Source organism: Cebus imitator, unplaced genomic scaffold (genome assembly GCF_001604975.1).
Source record: "Cebus imitator isolate Cc_AM_T3 unplaced genomic scaffold, Cebus_imitator-1.0 Scaffold90, whole genome shotgun sequence".
Classification (NCBI taxonomy): Eukaryota; Metazoa; Chordata; class Mammalia; order Primates; family Cebidae; genus Cebus; species Cebus imitator.
Window position 1 is genome coordinate 499545 of NW_016107405.1, and position 18478 is coordinate 518022.

General features: G+C 37.8%; 1 protein-coding gene across 5 annotated transcripts in view; it reads left to right on the forward strand.

Annotated features, from left to right (window-relative positions):
- ZNF277 (zinc finger protein 277) overlaps nt 1-18478 on the forward strand; it is a 132407-nt gene that overhangs the window by 93999 nt on the left and 19930 nt on the right. For all 5 annotated transcript variants that reach the window (XM_017535023.2, XM_017535025.2, XM_017535026.2 and 2 more), the window contains exon 5: nt 15702-15793. In XM_017535023.2, the coding sequence (XP_017390512.1) occupies nt 15702-15793 (92 nt within the window). The remainder of the gene's footprint in view (nt 1-15701; nt 15794-18478) is intronic.

The window sequence follows — 18478 nt, forward strand, 5'->3', positions numbered from 1 at the left end:
TTAATAGATAGAACGTCACCCTGTCGCCAAGGCTGGAGTACAGTGGCATGATTTTGGCTCACTGCAACCTCGGCCTCCCAGGTTCAAGCAATTCTCGTTCCTCAGCCCCCTGAGGAGTAGGTGGGATCACAGGCACTTGCCACCACACCCAGCTAATTTTTGTATTTTTAGTAAAGACAGGGTTTCATCATGTTGGCCAGGCTGATGTCAAACTCCTAACCTTAGGTGATCCACCTGCCTTGGCCTCCCAAAGTGCTGTGATTATTGGTGTGAGCCACTGTGTCCGGCCACATGTGACATTTTCTAAATTGACATTTGTTAGAATTAGTGAAAATGGCTGAACAGGACATAAATACATATGTATTTTTTTTAAAGAAAAACTGATTTCCTATTATCTTAGTTCAGTAGTAGATAGGAATTTCTTATTCTCTTGGGACTAAGCTTCTTATATTTTCTTTTAAAACACAAAATAGTATGTTTTCAGAGTTTCCTCTGTCTTTAGAGAAACACAGTGCTATACCTGACCTTGAGTTTATACAGGAAAATACTTCCTCAGGCTGGTAATACTATACTGAGCTATGCCATGCTGACAGCTTTTTCCTTTTTCATCTAAAAGATGGGTATTTTGCAATCTCCCATGGCCACCTATTGAATTTTTTAAAGTCCTTCTCTTCCTACCTAAGCTAAATTCTCTTATACTTTTAATACAAATAGGAATTTGGCTTTTCTATTTTCTTGTGTGTTTAACTCTTGCATTTTCATTTTGTTTTGTACATCTACCTTCTTTTTTCATTGTGATGATATATTCCACATGAATGATTAAATTCATCCCATTTTTTCCTCTCCTAGTTCATTTTTTTAGATGTTCTGTCCATTCTGTTTTGAAGGCACTCTTCAAAAGCTATCTCAGTAAGACTCAAAGTAGAAGAAAAATACTGTATTGCCATCCTGTGTAGCAAGCAGATGGTTGTTGCCTTTATCATTGCAGTTTCAGAAATGGTGGGAGGTACTGATATCTTTCAAGAAGGTGATATATTAGTCAGATCAAATCTTATGGATTTGGGGGTGTATGTCATCATCCAGTTAAGAAATTTCTCCGTCTTTTATGTTTCACTGTCTTATTTTAGTCATTGACATAGATGGCATTTCCTCGTTTATTTATTAAGATCCTTAATGTTACAAAGTTAACTTTCCATCATCTCTCATGATGAGAAAGGTAGATTTCATTGATTGATTTTAAAGAAACTGCATTGTACTATTAATAATTTTTGTTTCAGTACAGTTATCCTGCCTTCTACATGTAGAGGTGTATGATTAAGTATATTAAGTATTATTTAATATATTGTTTGAGTATATTGCTAACTAAATTCAAGTGCTCAAGTTATCAGACTCTGGCAAACAGATCAGCCATTCCCAGTGTTATTCAGTAACCCTTTTGACACTTAAAAGGGATTTTGGGGGATGGGAAAAAGTAGCTTTTTATTTGACCCCTGGTGTGAGGGTTTCTAAAATATTTAAGTCAGTTGTAGGCAGATTCCATTCTGAAAGTTGTTGAAGCTATATATCATTATCTGTACAAAAAATTTATTCATGTTTCCATTTTACTTTATTAACCAAACTTGTCTTTTAATCCTTAAATTAGTGGAAATTTACTGAACTTTTTATACTTTAATTTCCTCATATTGAATGTTACATCAGATAGAATAAAAGATGTGATAGAAAAAAAATTTCACCATAATACTGAGTGGGATTAAAATGAAAATACCATCTTACTGTCAGAACAGATAAGAAATAGCAGGCAGAACAAGAGGAGATGGTATTATGTCTTTAGCCAGCCTCAGCTTGAAACAATTTGAAAATTCTTTCAGTAACTTAGACAATGTTCACTTATTCACATCATGTAACTAGTAATCACAATTATCCAATACTTTCAAATTTGTTTAGAATAAAAACTCAAACTCTTTACCAAGGTCTCAAAGGAGCAGGTGCATGCCTCTCTGAGTCACTCTCCCACGTCTCTCTCACCCACTTTCTCCTGTGCTCACTGTACTCCAGCCATACTGGCTATGTCGCAAGCACACCAAGCTGTTTGCTCTTCTTGGAATGCTCTTCTCTAGAATCTCATGAGCCGGGCGCAGTGGCTCATGCCTGTAATCCCAGTACTTTGGGATGCAAAGGTGAGAGAATCGCTTGAACTCAGGAGACCAGCCTGGGCAACAAAGCAAGACTCTGTTCCCTAAAAATAATAATAGTAACAAGAAGCTTTTTTGAAGGAGAAGGGAAGAGTTTTTGGAGAAGATGAGCCTCTGGAATGGTACTACAGGCAGAGGAATGCTTTGAACGTGCTTAGGGAAGCTAAAGACATGTAGAGTAATTCATATAGCTGAAATGATTGAGGAAAAATTGCCTTCTGTGGAGGATTAACTTTAGCTATCAGCTACAATGTTTTGGAAAGTAGATACTCAGTAGTTATGTTGAATGGTTAATTTGTTGGAAATTCCTTTCTCAGGGGGTAGGAAAGATTTCAACCTATTCTGAATTTGAGGTTATAACCAAATAGAAGTCATAGATTACAGAGCCCAATGTAATACTAAACTTTTAATGAGCCTTTAGGAAATGTTTACTGAATAAAATATGTTTTAACTGATTGGAGTACCCAACTCAACTGTTTTCACCAAAAAATAAACCAAAAAACCTTATCTCCTTTATATTTTAAATGTATTTACTCTGATGGAATATAGGACTAGATAGCAAAGAAGCATCAGTGGCCCCTCTTTTTAATTACTGATGACTGATAGACCATCCTCCATGCCTTGATGTCAGTTCCTCAAAGGAATGCCAGTCCGGTTTCTCCAGTGCTTCTACTGATAAACTCTGAGGGCTCACATTCTTCAAGAGAAGAGGCTCATCAGCAGTCCATATGTATTAGGGAGCTCTGCCATTTGACCTACATTCTTGGTTCTGGTATTGCAAGTTGCTTCAAAAGAAGGCTAGTATTTTGTGACTCCTTTGTATCAACAAAACAGACCTTTTTCTGCATCTGATTAATGAGAATTTTAATTTTTGTTACTTTCCTTTTAAGTTTCCATTTTGTTGACCACGTACTATTTATTTTCTATCCTGAGCTTTAATTAATGGCTTAAAACTTTAATCCTGAATTCTAAACTGTTTCTGAACTGCTTGCTGTTTAAGGTTTTCTCTCCCCTGAGATTTCTGAATGTTCATGTTTTTATCCCTTTTCTAGAGACGCTGTTTTATAACCACAGCATGGAAGCAAAAAGGGAATGCACGCTAAATATTCACTGCTCTCTAGACATTCAGGGAGCACAGTGACCAAGGGGTGGTACTGTGGGTCTCCTCATCCTCCTCCTTTTCTATCAGGTTGTTCCCAGACCTGACCTACCCTGTCTTTTAAAAGAAAAGACCTTCATTTTCATAAATATGAAGTATTTTAAATATTTAATTATTTAATATTTAAATCTTTTCTCACCCAATGCATGCCTATAACTTTTTTTGAATGTTCTAAGGAAAGTGCATTGCAAAACTTGCTTGACAAACTGCAGGTTAGGTTCTCTCAGGCCTGTCCTTACATCCCGCTCTTACACCCTAGAATACTAATACACACGCAGGTACCTTCTAGAAGAAGAACTCAGGAATAATTATTTTATTTCTCAACATTTTTGGCCCCATCCCTAGCAGGAGCCATTGTCTACTTTGCAGTACAGGATTTGGGTCCTTCTCCCAGCAGCTTATAGCTTTTGTTTTGTGTACTGAAGAATGGTACTCAGAAGCAAGCTAGGGTTCGTGCCTGTTCACAACAAAGGTCTCGTGTTCATGCCTCTTTGCCCTACTCCTAGTCTTTCTACTGAGAACTTGGAGGTAGCCCATGGGAGAGTTGGGGACCCCTATGTCTAGGACTCCCAGGGATTTTGCCTTTAAGATTTATTTAAAGTACAAGCTTTTGTCTTACTACTTGCGTTTTCCTCCCATGCTCTGCCAAAGGTGAAAGAAATAGTTCATGCGTTCGCGTCTCTCCTCAGAGAGGCTAATCACGTTTTAGAGTTCATTTCGTCTAGTTGCCTTGTAACTTCAGGTCTTTGAACTCAAAATAAGTTATTTAAAAAAATCTTTTTTTTGAGACAGAATCTCTCTCTGTCACCCAGTCTGCAGTTTAGTGACACAATCGCGGCTCACCGCACCTCCGCCTCCTGGGTTCAAGCAATTCTTGTGCCTCAGCCTACTGAGTACCTGGGATTACAGATGGATGCCACCATGCCTGGCTAATTTTTTTGTATTTTTAATAGAGATGGGTTTCACCATGTTGGCCGGGCTTGTCTCCAACTCCTGATATCAATTATCTACCCACCTTGGCTTCCCAGTTGAATTTTTTTGATTATTCAGCTTTTTGTCATTGGTAGAATGTTCTTTTGTATCTATCTTTATCCTAAGTAGAAATTGAGCTCCCCCTTCCCCTGCTTAATTTTAAGTAGTATCTTAGTGGTTAAGTGCTACTTTTGGTTAAGGTAGATGCTTTTTTTTTTTTCCTTTTATAGAGTTCAAAAAGATAAATACATACATACATATGTATTTAGTATGTATGCACATGTACAAATACATATGTATCTGTCTACTAAATGAGGTGTAGCTTCAAGAGACTATTGATCCTGTCAGCTAGTTGTCATAAATTCTAAAACCTTTTATTATGACTTGGTATTTAATCTTGGTGTTGACTTACCTATCAATTATTGTATCACTAAATTGCAGTATTTGGCTATGTTTTAAGTAAAATTTCAATGCCCCAAAAGAAATAGCACTCGAAGATAAATCCTCTCAGCAAGACAATTTACTTCTATAGAAGGGTGCAGCTCACAGATGGAGCAATGGTGGCCACATACTTGGACAAGGCAGGAGGAGGTACTTATGCCTGACAGGGGTCATCCCTACTGCTGTGTCCTTCCCCTATTGGCTAGGGTTAGACCGTACAAGCTAGACTAATACCAGTTGACTGGTATTTTAAAGAGAGCAGAGGTCCAAGCTGGAGTGGCAGAGTGAGGGTTTTGGCAGGAAGGACAGTTACAGGTGGATCAGAGCAGGTAGCCCGGGGTGACCTAGGTCAAAGAAGGTGACCAGAGAAGGTGACTGGATCAGGTGACCGGGATGAGTCAGGATGGAACCTGAGGCCAGGGAACAGATGTGAACTACTGATTATGACTGGTAGAGAAGGTTGTTTACTGGAAGTACAAGGAAGTTAAACTTTGGAGAATTAAAGAATAAGAGAGCTGAACATACTGACATACTGATTCTTTGAAGAGAAACTTGGGGTTCAGTATAACAGTTATCTTCATCTGTATTTTGCCAAAAGTTTGTCTGGAGAACATGCCAGCAAATTTTGTCACTGACTGCCAGATGTTCCTTGGATAATTTTCTGATACCCACCAAAAAAGGGCTAGGCATCTGGTAACAGCTTACTTAAAATTTAATCCATTAAAAAATTATGACCATGACTGGGTTCAGTGGCTCACTCTTGTAATCCCAGCACTTTGGGAGGTGAGGTGGGTGGATCACTTGAGGCCAGGAGTTCAAGACCAGCCTAGCCAACATAGCAAAACTCTGTCTCTACTAAAAATACGATTAGCCAGGCATCCTGGAACATGCCTGTAATCCCAGATACTTGGGAGGCTGAAGCACAAGAATCGCTTGAACCCAGGACGTGAAGGTTGCAGTGAGTCAAAATCACACTACAGCGTTCCAGCCTGGACAACAGAGCAAGACTGTGTCTTAAAAAAAAAAATTGTGACCACAACATATGAGGTACAACTTTGGAAGCCAATAGTTGGTGTTAGGAGGATGGATGAGGATTAGTGGACTGTGGTCTAGTGTGTGGGTATTCTCTTCAGTCATTTTTGAGTAACAAATAACTTTTCATGCAAGTTCTAGTCTGTGCTTACGATGTAGAAGAGGAAAGATATTTTCCCTCATTCACCTCTAGTTTCATGACTGAGACCTGTGAAACAAAAGACAGATTAACAAAGGAAAAACATACAAAATATATTTAGTATGTTTTACTTGACACAAGAGCTGTCATAAGGAGATGAAGACCCAAAGAAACAAGAACCTGTGCATTTTTATGCTAAATGTGATGAAGAAGTGGGTAGTGGTGGGAAGTATGATTAGACAAGGGGGCTATGATCTGGTAAGAAACTGGAGAGGACTTAACCAAACCTGTCAGTTCATATTCTTCTCTTTATCCTTGTGTCTTCAGAGATCAGGATGTTCCTTTCCTCCAGGTATAAGAGAGGGTACCTTTTGAAGGAAGGCTTTATGATCTGCTTTAGGGGAAAAGGGGAAGGAGAAGGTAAAAATGAGCTTCCTGCTTCTGCTATTTTGGCTAAGGTACCGTATTTTGGGGTGGCATGTTCTGAACCCCATCACTGACTACGCAGTTTTTATAAGAGAGAGTCAACCCAAATGTTTCCTCCTGATGATCTCCTCAAGCATGTGCCTCTGTATCCATATGAGCATCTATAAAAGGAACATTCCAGATACTGACTGGAAGAAAGACAGATTCAAGATTATAGCCAGCCAATACTTACAAAAACTGTGTTCAGGGAAGATTGTTTGAGGAAGACTGGAGATTGATTATAGAAAAGTTTCATAATTTCATAATTAATTATGAAAAATTTCATAATTTCTCTATATAGTCTTAATCAGCCTCTAGTCAGGAGACAACAAGTATCTGTACTGCATCATGACAACCCACACCCCCACCCCTCTGTACTGTTTTCACTGAGTTTGAGAGTGTGCTTTGGGATGAGTGTTAGCTTTTTTTGAGGATCGATATCAGAAACAATCCTATGTTGTTTTTTCTATTAATCCTAAGTATGTTGTCCATCATACATACGCTGATTATGTACCCACAATGATTCTGAAACCGGTTACCTAGACAGGCCAAACTTCACAAGTTAAGGGCAAAGTCCTCCATAGACTATCCTCACTTCAAACAACAGCCACAAATTGGAGGTTCCTCAGGATACTTCTAACTATCTAGCTACAAATTCAAGGGTTCCCACTACTCTTGCAGGTTCAAATAGTTTGTTATAATGACCCAAAGAACTCACAAACGCACTATATTTGTGATTACAGTGCGGTCATAGCAATAGGATACAAATCAGAACAGGCCAAACAGAGAGACACATAGGGTGAGATCTGGGAGATTCCCAAATACAAAGCTGCCATCCTTCCTAGGGATGCATTGTCCTCCTGGCACATCAGTACATAACAATACCCAGAGTAATGCCAACAAGAAATTTTACTGGAGCTTTGGTGTCCAGAGTTTTTATTGTGGCTTCGTTGAGTAGGTGTAATTGATTAAATCTTTGGTCACATGGTTGAGCTTGATCTCCAGCTCCCTTCCCTCACCAGGAAATGATGCTGATCTTATGTGGCTCAGAGCCCCAACCCACTAATCACGTGGTTGGTCTTTCTGGCACAGCCAGTTCCCGTTCTGAGTCATCTCATTTATATAAACTCTCAGATGTGGTCTAAGGGCCCACCATGAATTACACAGACACTCCAGTCACTCAGCAAATTCCAAGGGTTTATAAGTTACCTCCTAGGAACAGACAACAAAGGGCATCCAAATTCCACACAAACCCCTTTATCTGGTGTGTTTCCCTTGTCTGCCAAAGCTGAGAGCTGAATTTAGGGCCCACCTTTAGGTTAGGTTTGAGAGAGAGAGTTCTTTTATTTTTTATTTGCAATTTAGGTACCCACCCTATTTTATTCTTTCTTCTTTTACTCCCATTTCTATGCTACATTGTTCTATAGCAGCCTGAAACATTTATTAGAACTAAGTGAAATAATCCCAGATACCTCAGAGTTAACCCATGGTTCTTAAAATAAAAAGCAGGAGAAATAGGAAATTCTGCTGCCTTTCTGTGGAGGCTTTGAGCCACTGCTATAATTTTCATGGGGAGATCTGTTGTGTTCTATATTGCAGGAGTGCCACTGGACTCCTAGGCTGAGAATGCCTAGCTGGTTCTGCCATGCTGTTGCCTTTAAGCTGGTTTGGGAAGGAACCTGAGGAATGTGACTTTTTCTCTCATAGCCACTCATATATCCATTTAGCCAAGAAATTCTATTGTAAATCTATTACTTGACAGTAGCCATAAAATGTTTTTGATAGCCATAGCTAATAACATTAGTCTTGGTTTTACTTTCGTGTGTTAATGCAGGTTGTTTCCACTGGATTTGTCATTTTAAGCATCAGTTTTTACTTTCCTATGTATAAATTTTTACCTAAATAAACATTTTGAATTGCTCTTTCATAAATTGACTGATTATTATAATTTTCAACCTAACTCACATTTTCATTTTCTACCTATGTGTCAATCCCCTATGACTATGTTGAGTGCCATCTGCTATCTCTGCTGTTTTACTGATGTTTTCTCTGCTTTTAGCTTATGAATAAAGATGAAAGACTAGGCATTGACCCCTTTGCTGTCACACTTAACATTTTATACTAATTAGAAAAACATATAGCTTATTATTATGACTCTTTGCCTAGTACATAAACTGATCTTATATTCTTACAACTCTGGTTTTTCTAAGCGTATTTGTAATGAAAATTTTATCTGATTTTATCAACTTCTTTGAGAGGCTCAAACATATAACGTCTGCGCCATGCTCTTCATCCCCCTATTCCTAGTATATAGCCCAGAATAAACCTAGTATATAGCCCAGCATGAATTTGTTTTAGAAAACATAAAACCACAAAGTAGATGGGCACATCTCCGATTTGCACATCTTTGTGGTGGTTTCTATGGAGTGTCTCCTGATTCTTTTTTGGTTCATAAGTGCCTTCAAACATATGCCACAGATAATTCTATTTGGTGCTAAGCTTTATGAAGGAAAGAAAGAGTAAGGGAAAGAAAAAGAGAGAGAAAAAGTGAAAAGGAAGAAGGAGAGGAGAAAATAGAAAAGAAAAAATCTTTTTCTTCATTGCGCAAGTAGCTTCTACTCAGTTTTTTTGCCTGATTAGCAGTTGTCAGTGTGTTTACCACAGAAGAAGGATGCACAGAATTTTAAACTTTTGTTTTCTCACATCCTAGCAAGGTAACAGCAATAGGAATAAAGGTGCTAGGGCATAGTGATAATGTAACTGTCTTCTACCTAGACTTCTTTTAACCACTTGAAGTTTTTAAGAAATAGAAGCCATGGGCAGCAACTCCATTCAATAGTTATTGTATATTCTGTCTATTATGCACAGTGGCGATTACAAAGATTAATGAAACAGTTCTGCCTTCAGTTAGCTTATTATCTGGTAGAATACATTTTGAGTTGATTACATAAAGTTTATAACATTAACAAGGTTTTCCTGTGAGTCATTCATACACTTTGGAAGACTATAAGTTTGGGGGAAAAAAAAAAAAATTATATGCATCAGAGCCTGAGTCCTAGGCAGATAAATTATTTTGTAGTTTAAGATTTGGAGGTAGGGCACCTAAAAACCAAATGAAATGTATGAACCTAGGGTGGTTTTGAGTAAAGGTTAGGAGGAATATTAAAAAACATTCTTGGCTCATGCCAGCACTTTGGGAGGCCAAGGTGGGTGGATCTCGAGGTCAAGAGATCCAGACCGTCCTGGCCAACATGGTGAAACCCCGTCTTTACTAAAAATACAAAAATTAGCCAGGCGTGGTGGCACGCACCTGTGGTCCCACCTACTCGGGAGGCTGAGGCGGAAGAATCGCTTGAACCCAGGAGGCCGAGGTTGCAGTGAGCCAAGATTGCGCCACTGCACTCCAGCCTGGCGACAGAGCAAGACTCCGCCTCAAAAAAAGAAAAAAAAAAATTATTGGGGTAATTGAAGAAATGTAAGTATTATCTGGATACTACAAGCCATTTTGAAATTACTGTTGATTTTCTTACTTGAGATGATAGTGGTTTTGTGATTATACGTAGGGGAATGTCCTTATTCTTAGGAGAGGCATGCTGAAGTTTTAGGAACGAAGTACCATTGTATCTGCAACTTATTTTCAAATAGTTCAGCCAAAAGAAAGTATATAATATACCAATGTATGTGTGCATGTGAAGAGAGAGAAAGAAATAGGCAAAACATTCACAATTACCGAATGTAAGTATTGAGTATAAGATTGTACTGTTCATTTAACTTTTCTGTGTTGGTGAAATTTTTCATAATAAAAAATTTTTTTAAATGAAAGAAGACAATATCAAAGTTTAGGGAAAGCAACCTGTCTTATTTAGTTCCTGGTTTACTAGTTCATTTAGAATGTCATGACACAGCTATGTCAGCAAAGCCAATTTCAACACATAAAGGAGAGTTTTCTTCTCCTTAATTTATTGAATTGATTACAGTACAAAAATAAAAACTGTTACAGACATAATAGTTACAGATTTAAATTTTTTTATTTTCATATTTTATGTGTAAGTGAAAAATGGTCAGAAGTATATATGATATCTTTGGTGTTATTTTAAGAAATTTATGAGGCAAAAGCACTTCGTAGACTAAACTTCATTAAAATGGAAAGGAGGAAAACCTTGTTATCATTATTTCAATTCTTAATATATTTTAAGAAATAAAACAAAAGTAGTTGTGTTCTATACCAATATACTTCATTTTCCTTAGCTGTTGGGCTTTATAATTATCACTCTGGTTCATTTCTTTATCATGACTTGCATCTTCTATTTTGCTCAAAAAGTCATCTTAGTAATAAACTGTATTTGTGCTCTTAAAACATAGGTTTTTAATTTCTTTCTTCAGATAGGGTCTTGCTCTCTTGCTCAGGCTGGAGTGCAGTGGTATGATCACAGCTCACTGCAGCTTCAAGCTTCTGGGCTCAAGTGATCATCCCACCTCAGCCTCCTGGATACCCAAACTATAGGCATGCACCACCATGCCTGGCCAATTGTTTTATTTTTAATAAAGATGGGGTATTTCTATGTTGCTCAGGCTGTGTTTATAGTATTAAAAGTAAAAATGAGTGTTTAAAAGTAAAAACCTATCCCCAAAGCTCTACTTGTATACCAAGTAAAATTCTCTGTGTAACTCTATATATTTTATAAAAATTGTCCATTGTAAGGTTAAAAAAAAAAAAAAAAACTTTAGGATTTTAAAAAATCATAATCAAATAATAAATTTCTTAGAATAGTTTACTTATTCAGTAGACCATTCTCTTTGTTTAAACAAATTATCAACTTGCTGTGGGAAACTCATTTTACTTTATAAATGAAATATAAACTAAATAATAACTGCTAACTATATGTCAGTAAAGGATAATCAAGTGTGTTATAAACCCCTTTCCTTTGCGAAAGCCACTTTGATTTTCAGTAGAGCACATAGATTTGTGTGTTTATGTTGTTGCACCTGGAGTATAAATTTAGTCATCATGTATTTAATGAGAATCTACTATAAGAAAGTGTGTGCATATGGCATAGAGGAGCTCATTTTCTGTGAGTAGAGATGGTTAGGATGCAGTTTTCCTGAAGACAAAGCTTTGTAGATGCCAACTGAATGCTATAAAACTGTGATTAAAAAAAGGAAGTATCACTTCTAATACAAAAGCAGTCTGGGAAAGTCACTTTAATGATTTGTAGACTGTTTCACAGGCAATTTAGAGATCAGAAACTGAGTTCTGGGAAGTGGCATGCCCAAGGCCACACTAAGAACTACTTCATCACAAAAACCAGACAGGAATATAGAACTCCTAAGTGTCAGGCCATTGTTCTTTCCACTCACCACAGAGATAGAGCATTTGAACTGACCCTTGAATAGGCAAAGATGGGCAAAAGAGGGAATGATTACTCCAGGCCACTGAGTGGGATCAGAAATCATAGTAGGTAGTTGAGAACTGCTATTGAGAATAATAACACAGGTAAATTACAGCATGAGTTCTTGCTTTACCCTATAACATAGAGTTATATGGGGAAGAAACGTGAGAGAAGACTTTTAAAAACCTAGGTTAGAGGCCAGGCACAGAGGCTTACACCTATAAAGCCCAACATTTTGGGAGGCTGAGGCAGGAGGAATGCTTGTGCCCAGGTGTTTGAGGCCAGCCTGGACAGCATAGAGGAACCCACCCTGTCTCTACAAAACAAAATACAGAAAATTAAACAGGCATAGTAATGTGTGCCTGTAGTCCACCTCACTGAGATGGGAGGATCGCTTGAGCCCAGGAAATTGAGATTGCAGTGAGCCATGGATCATGCCACTGCACTCTAGCCTGGGTGACAGAATGAGACCCTGTCTCTAAAGAAAAAAGAAAAAAACCTAGGTTGGAATCAGGTACAGAGCATTGTGAATGCCATGCTACATACTGCGGCTTTTATTCAATAGAAAACAAGGAGCCATTAAGGTGTTACTTAAGATTTTATTGATTACCAGTTTTAGTTTTATTTCCAGATAATGTCATTACATATTTGCAGATTAATTTTTTGCAGGTCCATTTACAGTCAGATTTTGTCTTTCATTCATCTAAGAATGCATCAGATAAACATACTTTTAAAATATATGTACAGGGAAAGTCTTTCCTATAAATCCATCTATCTGGTATGTGATAAGCTCAGTAGATCCAAATTGTAGAGAACCCAGTAATAAGAGATAAACTTTACCAGATAAAAATAACCCCCTTGCAGCTCATCAAGGAAGATACTAGGAGCTACTTTTTCTTAGGTAGCAAACATATGTGCGTTAATTTTATTCTTAGAATTTGATGATCTGTTTCTCCTTACCTGAGGTTTGGGAGTCCCTAAGTCCCTATAATTTTGTTCTAGGTTAAAAGAAAGAACAGAAGATCTAAACAGAGGATATCAAATGGAAAGGAGGTGTAGATGGGGAAACCAGTTGGTGGTTATAGAAGTAGACCCACTAATAGGGATGAAAAGCTTCAGTGAATAAAGGGAGATAAACATAGATGGCCATAAAGGAGAGCGAATAAAATTAAACCAAAAGAGCACAACAGTTTGGAGTCATTTACAAAGTGATCCTTAAAGTAAAATACATTTGTATTACAGTATAGTCTGGTAGTAATTGTTCACAGCAAAGACCCTGTATCATATAGAACAGGTTAAATTTTGTCTTGAATTTGGAATGCAGAAAAACATAAAAATTGTCTTAGAAACCATCTTATACAAAACTTAACCCTTCAAATATCAAACTAAAATTTCTGTGATCTATAAAATCTACTTATCTAGAATTCCTCTTTTTCCAATTAAGCTAGAAATGAGGAATAATTATATTTGCATATATTATGGTTCAATATAAATGAGCTGCTCTGCATTTGGGGCTTAGGACACACTAAAATGGCTGTTATTTTAGTGTGTCTTAAGCTTCAAATGCTGAGCAGCTCATTTATATTGAACTCATCTCCATGAGACTTCTGTGTGGGTATATTGTAAGAAAGATTTGAATGCTGCCCTGCCCCTCCAGATCACTGTCCCCCGGATTCTGAAGTTGTTTGCTCACTAAATGGGAAGGTCATTGTTCTAAGCTCTGTATCTGCATATGCTACAGTGGGTACCTTCTGAGAAAAAAAGTAAATGTGGTATCATGAAAATGGCACCAAATTTCATACCAAGTAGCTATGTAGCTTTAAACATATCCCCTAACATCTCCTATAGGGAATCAGTAGATAGTTTCATGAGATCCCCTTCAGCTGCATGTTGTAAAAAGCCAGTTCTATACAATATTGTTCAGGAAGAAAATCTTACTAGAGCAGAGAGGTTAGATGTAGTTAGTAGAAATAGAATATATTAATAGGGAGGCACTGGAAACATCGTCTTCTTTTGAGAAGTGTGTTAATATCTTTCACCCACTTTTTGATGTTTTTTTTTTCTTGTGTTTCTTGGCTGTGTAAATGTCATCTTTTGAGAAGTGTCTGTTCATATCGTATGCCCACATTTTGATGGGGTTGTTTTTTTTCTTGTAAATTTGTTTAAGTTCCATGTAGATTCTGGGTATTAGCCCTTTGTCAGATGGATAGATTGTGAAAATTTTCTCCCATTCTGTAGGTTGCCTCTTCACTCTGATGATAGTTTCTTTTGCTATGCAGAAGCTCTTTAGTTTAATTAAATCCCATTTGTCAATTTTGGCTTTTGTTAACATTGCTTTTGGTGTTTTAGTCATGAAGCCTTTGACCATGCCTATGTCCTGAGTGGTATTGCCTAGGTTTTCTTCTAGCGTTTTTATGCTTTTACACTGTTAGTGGGAGTGTGAATTAGTTCAACCATTGTGGAAGACAGTGTGGTGATTCCTCAAGGATCTAGAACCAGAAATACCATTTGACCCAGCAATCCCATTACTGGGTATATATCCAAAGGTTTATAAATAATTCTACTGTAAAGACACATGCACACAAATATTTACTGCAGCATTGTTCACAATAGCAGAGAATCGGAACCAACCCAAATGCCCATCAACGCTAGACTGGATAAAAAAAATGTGGCACATATACACCATGGAATACTATGCAGCCGTAAAAAAAAGATGAGTTTATGTCCTTTGTAGGGACACAGATGAGGCTGGAAACCATCATTCTGAGCAAACTAACACAGGAACAGAAAACCAAACACTGCATGTTCTCACTCATAAGTGGGAGTTGAACAATGAGAACAGATGGACACAGGGAGGGGAATATCACACACTGGGGCCTGTTGGGGGTGGGGGCTAGGGGAGGGATAGCATTAGGAGAAATACCTAATGTAGATGATGGGTTGATGGGTGCAGCAAACCACCATCTCACATGTATACCTGTGTAACAAACCTGCACATTCTGCAGATGTATCCCAGAACTTAATGTAAAATTTTAAAAAAAATGAGAAAATTGAGGATTAAAAATGTTAAATACCAATTATATGTGAGAGCCATATTTCAAATCCAGATTTGCTCCATGTTTCAGAGCCTAACCTCTTAACTGCTGTACTGTGGTTAGAAATGGTTGCATGGTAGAAGCAGGAATCAAGTAGAATCTTGATGAACAGATAAGATTTGTATAAGTGGAAAAGCAGAAGGAAATAAAACGACCTCAGGAAAAATAACATATGGAACCACCTTGATTATAGCAGGATATTACCAGAGCATTTTTTAAATTATTTGAGTTGAGGTGCAACAAATTAATTATGCATGAAAATACTAAGAAAAATTCTACCAGCAAAAAGAGGATGAATATGATGGAAAAGTGATTGAAATCAGGGAGACCCCTTAGGAGACTTTATTTATAGTAACCCACAATGACTGAATAAAAACTGAACTGGAGGGTGACCTTGGGAATAGTGGAGAAAAGTTATATCGAAAAATCAAGTGAATCAAGTGAAAAATTGGTCAGAATTTGATTACAAATTAAACTGAGAATTAGGGAGGGGAGCAAATCAAAGATCTAACCACAGTTTTGGTTTTGGAAGAGGGTAAGGATGGAGAAGAGTGGAAAAAACAGGATAGCAAAGGATGGTAAAACCTTGTTGACTTTATTTTCCATGTAGCTGTTCAAGTGGAGTGTTCTGTTAACATTTTGTGATACAGACTTGGAGTTTAATGCAAAAACAGGAATAGAGAAATTTGAAATGTTGGCAACTTTTATATACTCCCTTTATGCTTCCAGCCTAGTTTCCTCCCATCCAGACTTAGACATTTTTTATTAGCCAACTGTGCATTAAGATAATACCATAAATCTGTTTCTACTTTCCAGAAAGAAATTCTGGAACAACAGCAGCAAGAACGAAATGATACCAATTTTCATGGCATTTGTATATTTTGCAATGAAGAATTCCTTGGAAACAGGTTTGCCACTATGCATCTTTAAATGTTACTGTTTTTAATTTGAAAATTCATCAAAACATTCCTGTTGGTTATATAAATTAAGTTCTATGTGTTGGCTCAGGACCCTTTTGTATATAAGCAGTACTTTAAAAAAATATGCCCAACATCAAAGATGGACTGTAGTTGCTCTAAGCAGTGGAGGGGAATAAATTCTTAAAATGACAGAAGCAGATTTATGTTTGATATTGTAGGGCTTTTAAAATTAGCTGACCAGCAAGACCAGTAGTATGCAACAAACTACTGCAAATCCACCTCTGTATACTAACTTGTTTCCTCTAAATCATTGCTAACTTTTCACTTTTGATTATTAAAAATAAAGACGTAAAAAAGAAGTGGGGGCATTGGTGGTTGTATCGCCAACCCCAGCTGAAGCTCTGACTCTAGTGGGTTGCATAGCCAGTGCCACAGTCTGAGATGAACCCTGAATGATCCAGCCCAGTGGAGGAAGGACACAACCCACCACTAGAGGGGTAGGACTGGGCTACATGTTTTAACAAAAAACACAGGAAGCCTACAGTAGCAAAGAGACAGTATTCTTGACAACCCAGGAGCGCCTACAGGTCAGCGGAAGAGGCGGCCCTAATTTCCCAGCATAAACAAAAAAGACACTGGAAGCTTCCCTAGTAACCCGAAGGAGTCCCTAGAAACCCAGTAGCGCCCCCACAGGCAGACAAGCAACCTCATCAAGCAGCTCTCTGACACCACAGCCAGGTAAGTCCACAAAGATGGGAAAAAAGCGCAAAAAAGGTGAAACCATCAAAGACCAGAACACCTCTTCTCCTTCAAGGGATCACACTCCTCAACAACACAGGATTACAACTTGACTGAGAAGGAGTGCAGAGAATTGACGGAAACAGGATTTAGAAGGTGGATAATAAGAAACCTTTCAGAGCTAAAGGAACACATTCTAACTCAATACAAAGAAACCAAAAACCTTGAAAAAAGGTTAGATGAAATGCTAACTAGAATAACCAGCTTAGAGAAGAACATAAACGACTTGATGGAATTGAAAAACACAGCATGAGAACTACGTGAAGCAAACACAAGTTTTAATAGCCAAATCGATCGAGCAGTGGAAAGGATATCAGAGATTGAAGATCAACTCAATGAAATAAAAAGAGGGAAGGCAATACAAGAGAAAAAAGAGTGAAAAGAAATGAAAAAAGCCTCCAAGAAATATGGGATTATGTGAAAAAAACCTAATCTACGCTTGATCAGTGTACCTGAATATGACACAGAGAATGAATCCAAGCTGGAAACCACACTCCAGGATATTATCCAGGAGAACTTCCCAAGCCTAGCAAGGCAGTCTAAATTTCAAATTCAAGAAATACAGAGAACTCCACAAAGATATTCCTCAAGAAGAGCAACCCCAAGGCATAAAATCATCAGATTCACCAGGGTCGAAATGAAGGGAAAAATGCTAAGGGCAGCCAGAGAGAAAGGTCAGGTCACCCACAGAGGGAAGCCAGTCAGACTCAACAGATCTCTCAGCAGAAACCCTACAAGCCAGAAGAGAGTGGGGGCCAATATTTAACATCCTTAAAGAAAAGAACTTTAAACCCAGAATCTCATATCCAGCCAAACTAAGCTTCGTAAGTGAAGGAGAAATAAAATGCTTTACAGACAAGCAATTATTGAGAGATTTTGTCACCACCAGACCTGCCCTACAAGAGCTCCTGAAAGAAACACTAAGCATGGAAAGGAACAAGTCCCAGTCACTGTAAAAGCAAACCAGTTGGCAAAGACCAAAAATGCAATTAAGAAAATGAGTCCACTAATGAGAAAGAAAACCAGCCAGTAACAAAATGGCAGGATCAAATTCACACATAACAGCATTAACATTGAATGTAAATGGCCTAAACGCCCCAATCAAAAGACACAGACTGGCAAACTGGATAAAAAGTCAGAACCCATCAGTGTGCTGTATTCAAGAAACCCATCTCACATACAAAGACAAACATAGACTCAAAATAAAGGGATGGAAGAAGATTTACCAAGAAAATGGAGAACAAAAAAAAGCAGGGTTGCAATCCTAGCCTCTGATAAAATGGACTTCAAACCAACAAAGATCAAAAGAGACAAAGAAGGACATTACATAATGGTAAAAGGATCAATCCAACAGGAAGAGCTAACCTAAATATATATGTTCCCCAACACAGGAGCACACAGATACATAAGGCAAGTTCTTAATGACCTAAAACGAGATTTAGAGTTCCACACAATAATAGTGGGAGACTTCAATACTCCACTGTCAATATTAGGCAGATCAATGGGACAGAAAATTAACAAGAATATCTAGGACATGAATGCAGAGCTGGACCAAGTGGATCTAATAGACATATACAGAACACTCCATCCCAAATCCACAGAATATACATTTTTTTCAGCACCACATTGCACTTACTCTAAAATTGACCACATCATTGGAAACATCACTCCTCAGCAAATGCAAAAGAACAAAAATCATAACAAACAGTCTATCAGACAACAGCGCAATCAGACTAGAACTCAGGATCAAGAAACACACTCAAACCCACACAGCCACTTGGAAACTGAATAACTTGCTTCTGAATGTTGACTAGATAAACAATGAAATGAAGGCAGAAATAAAGCTGTTCTTGGAAACCAACCAGAATGAAGACA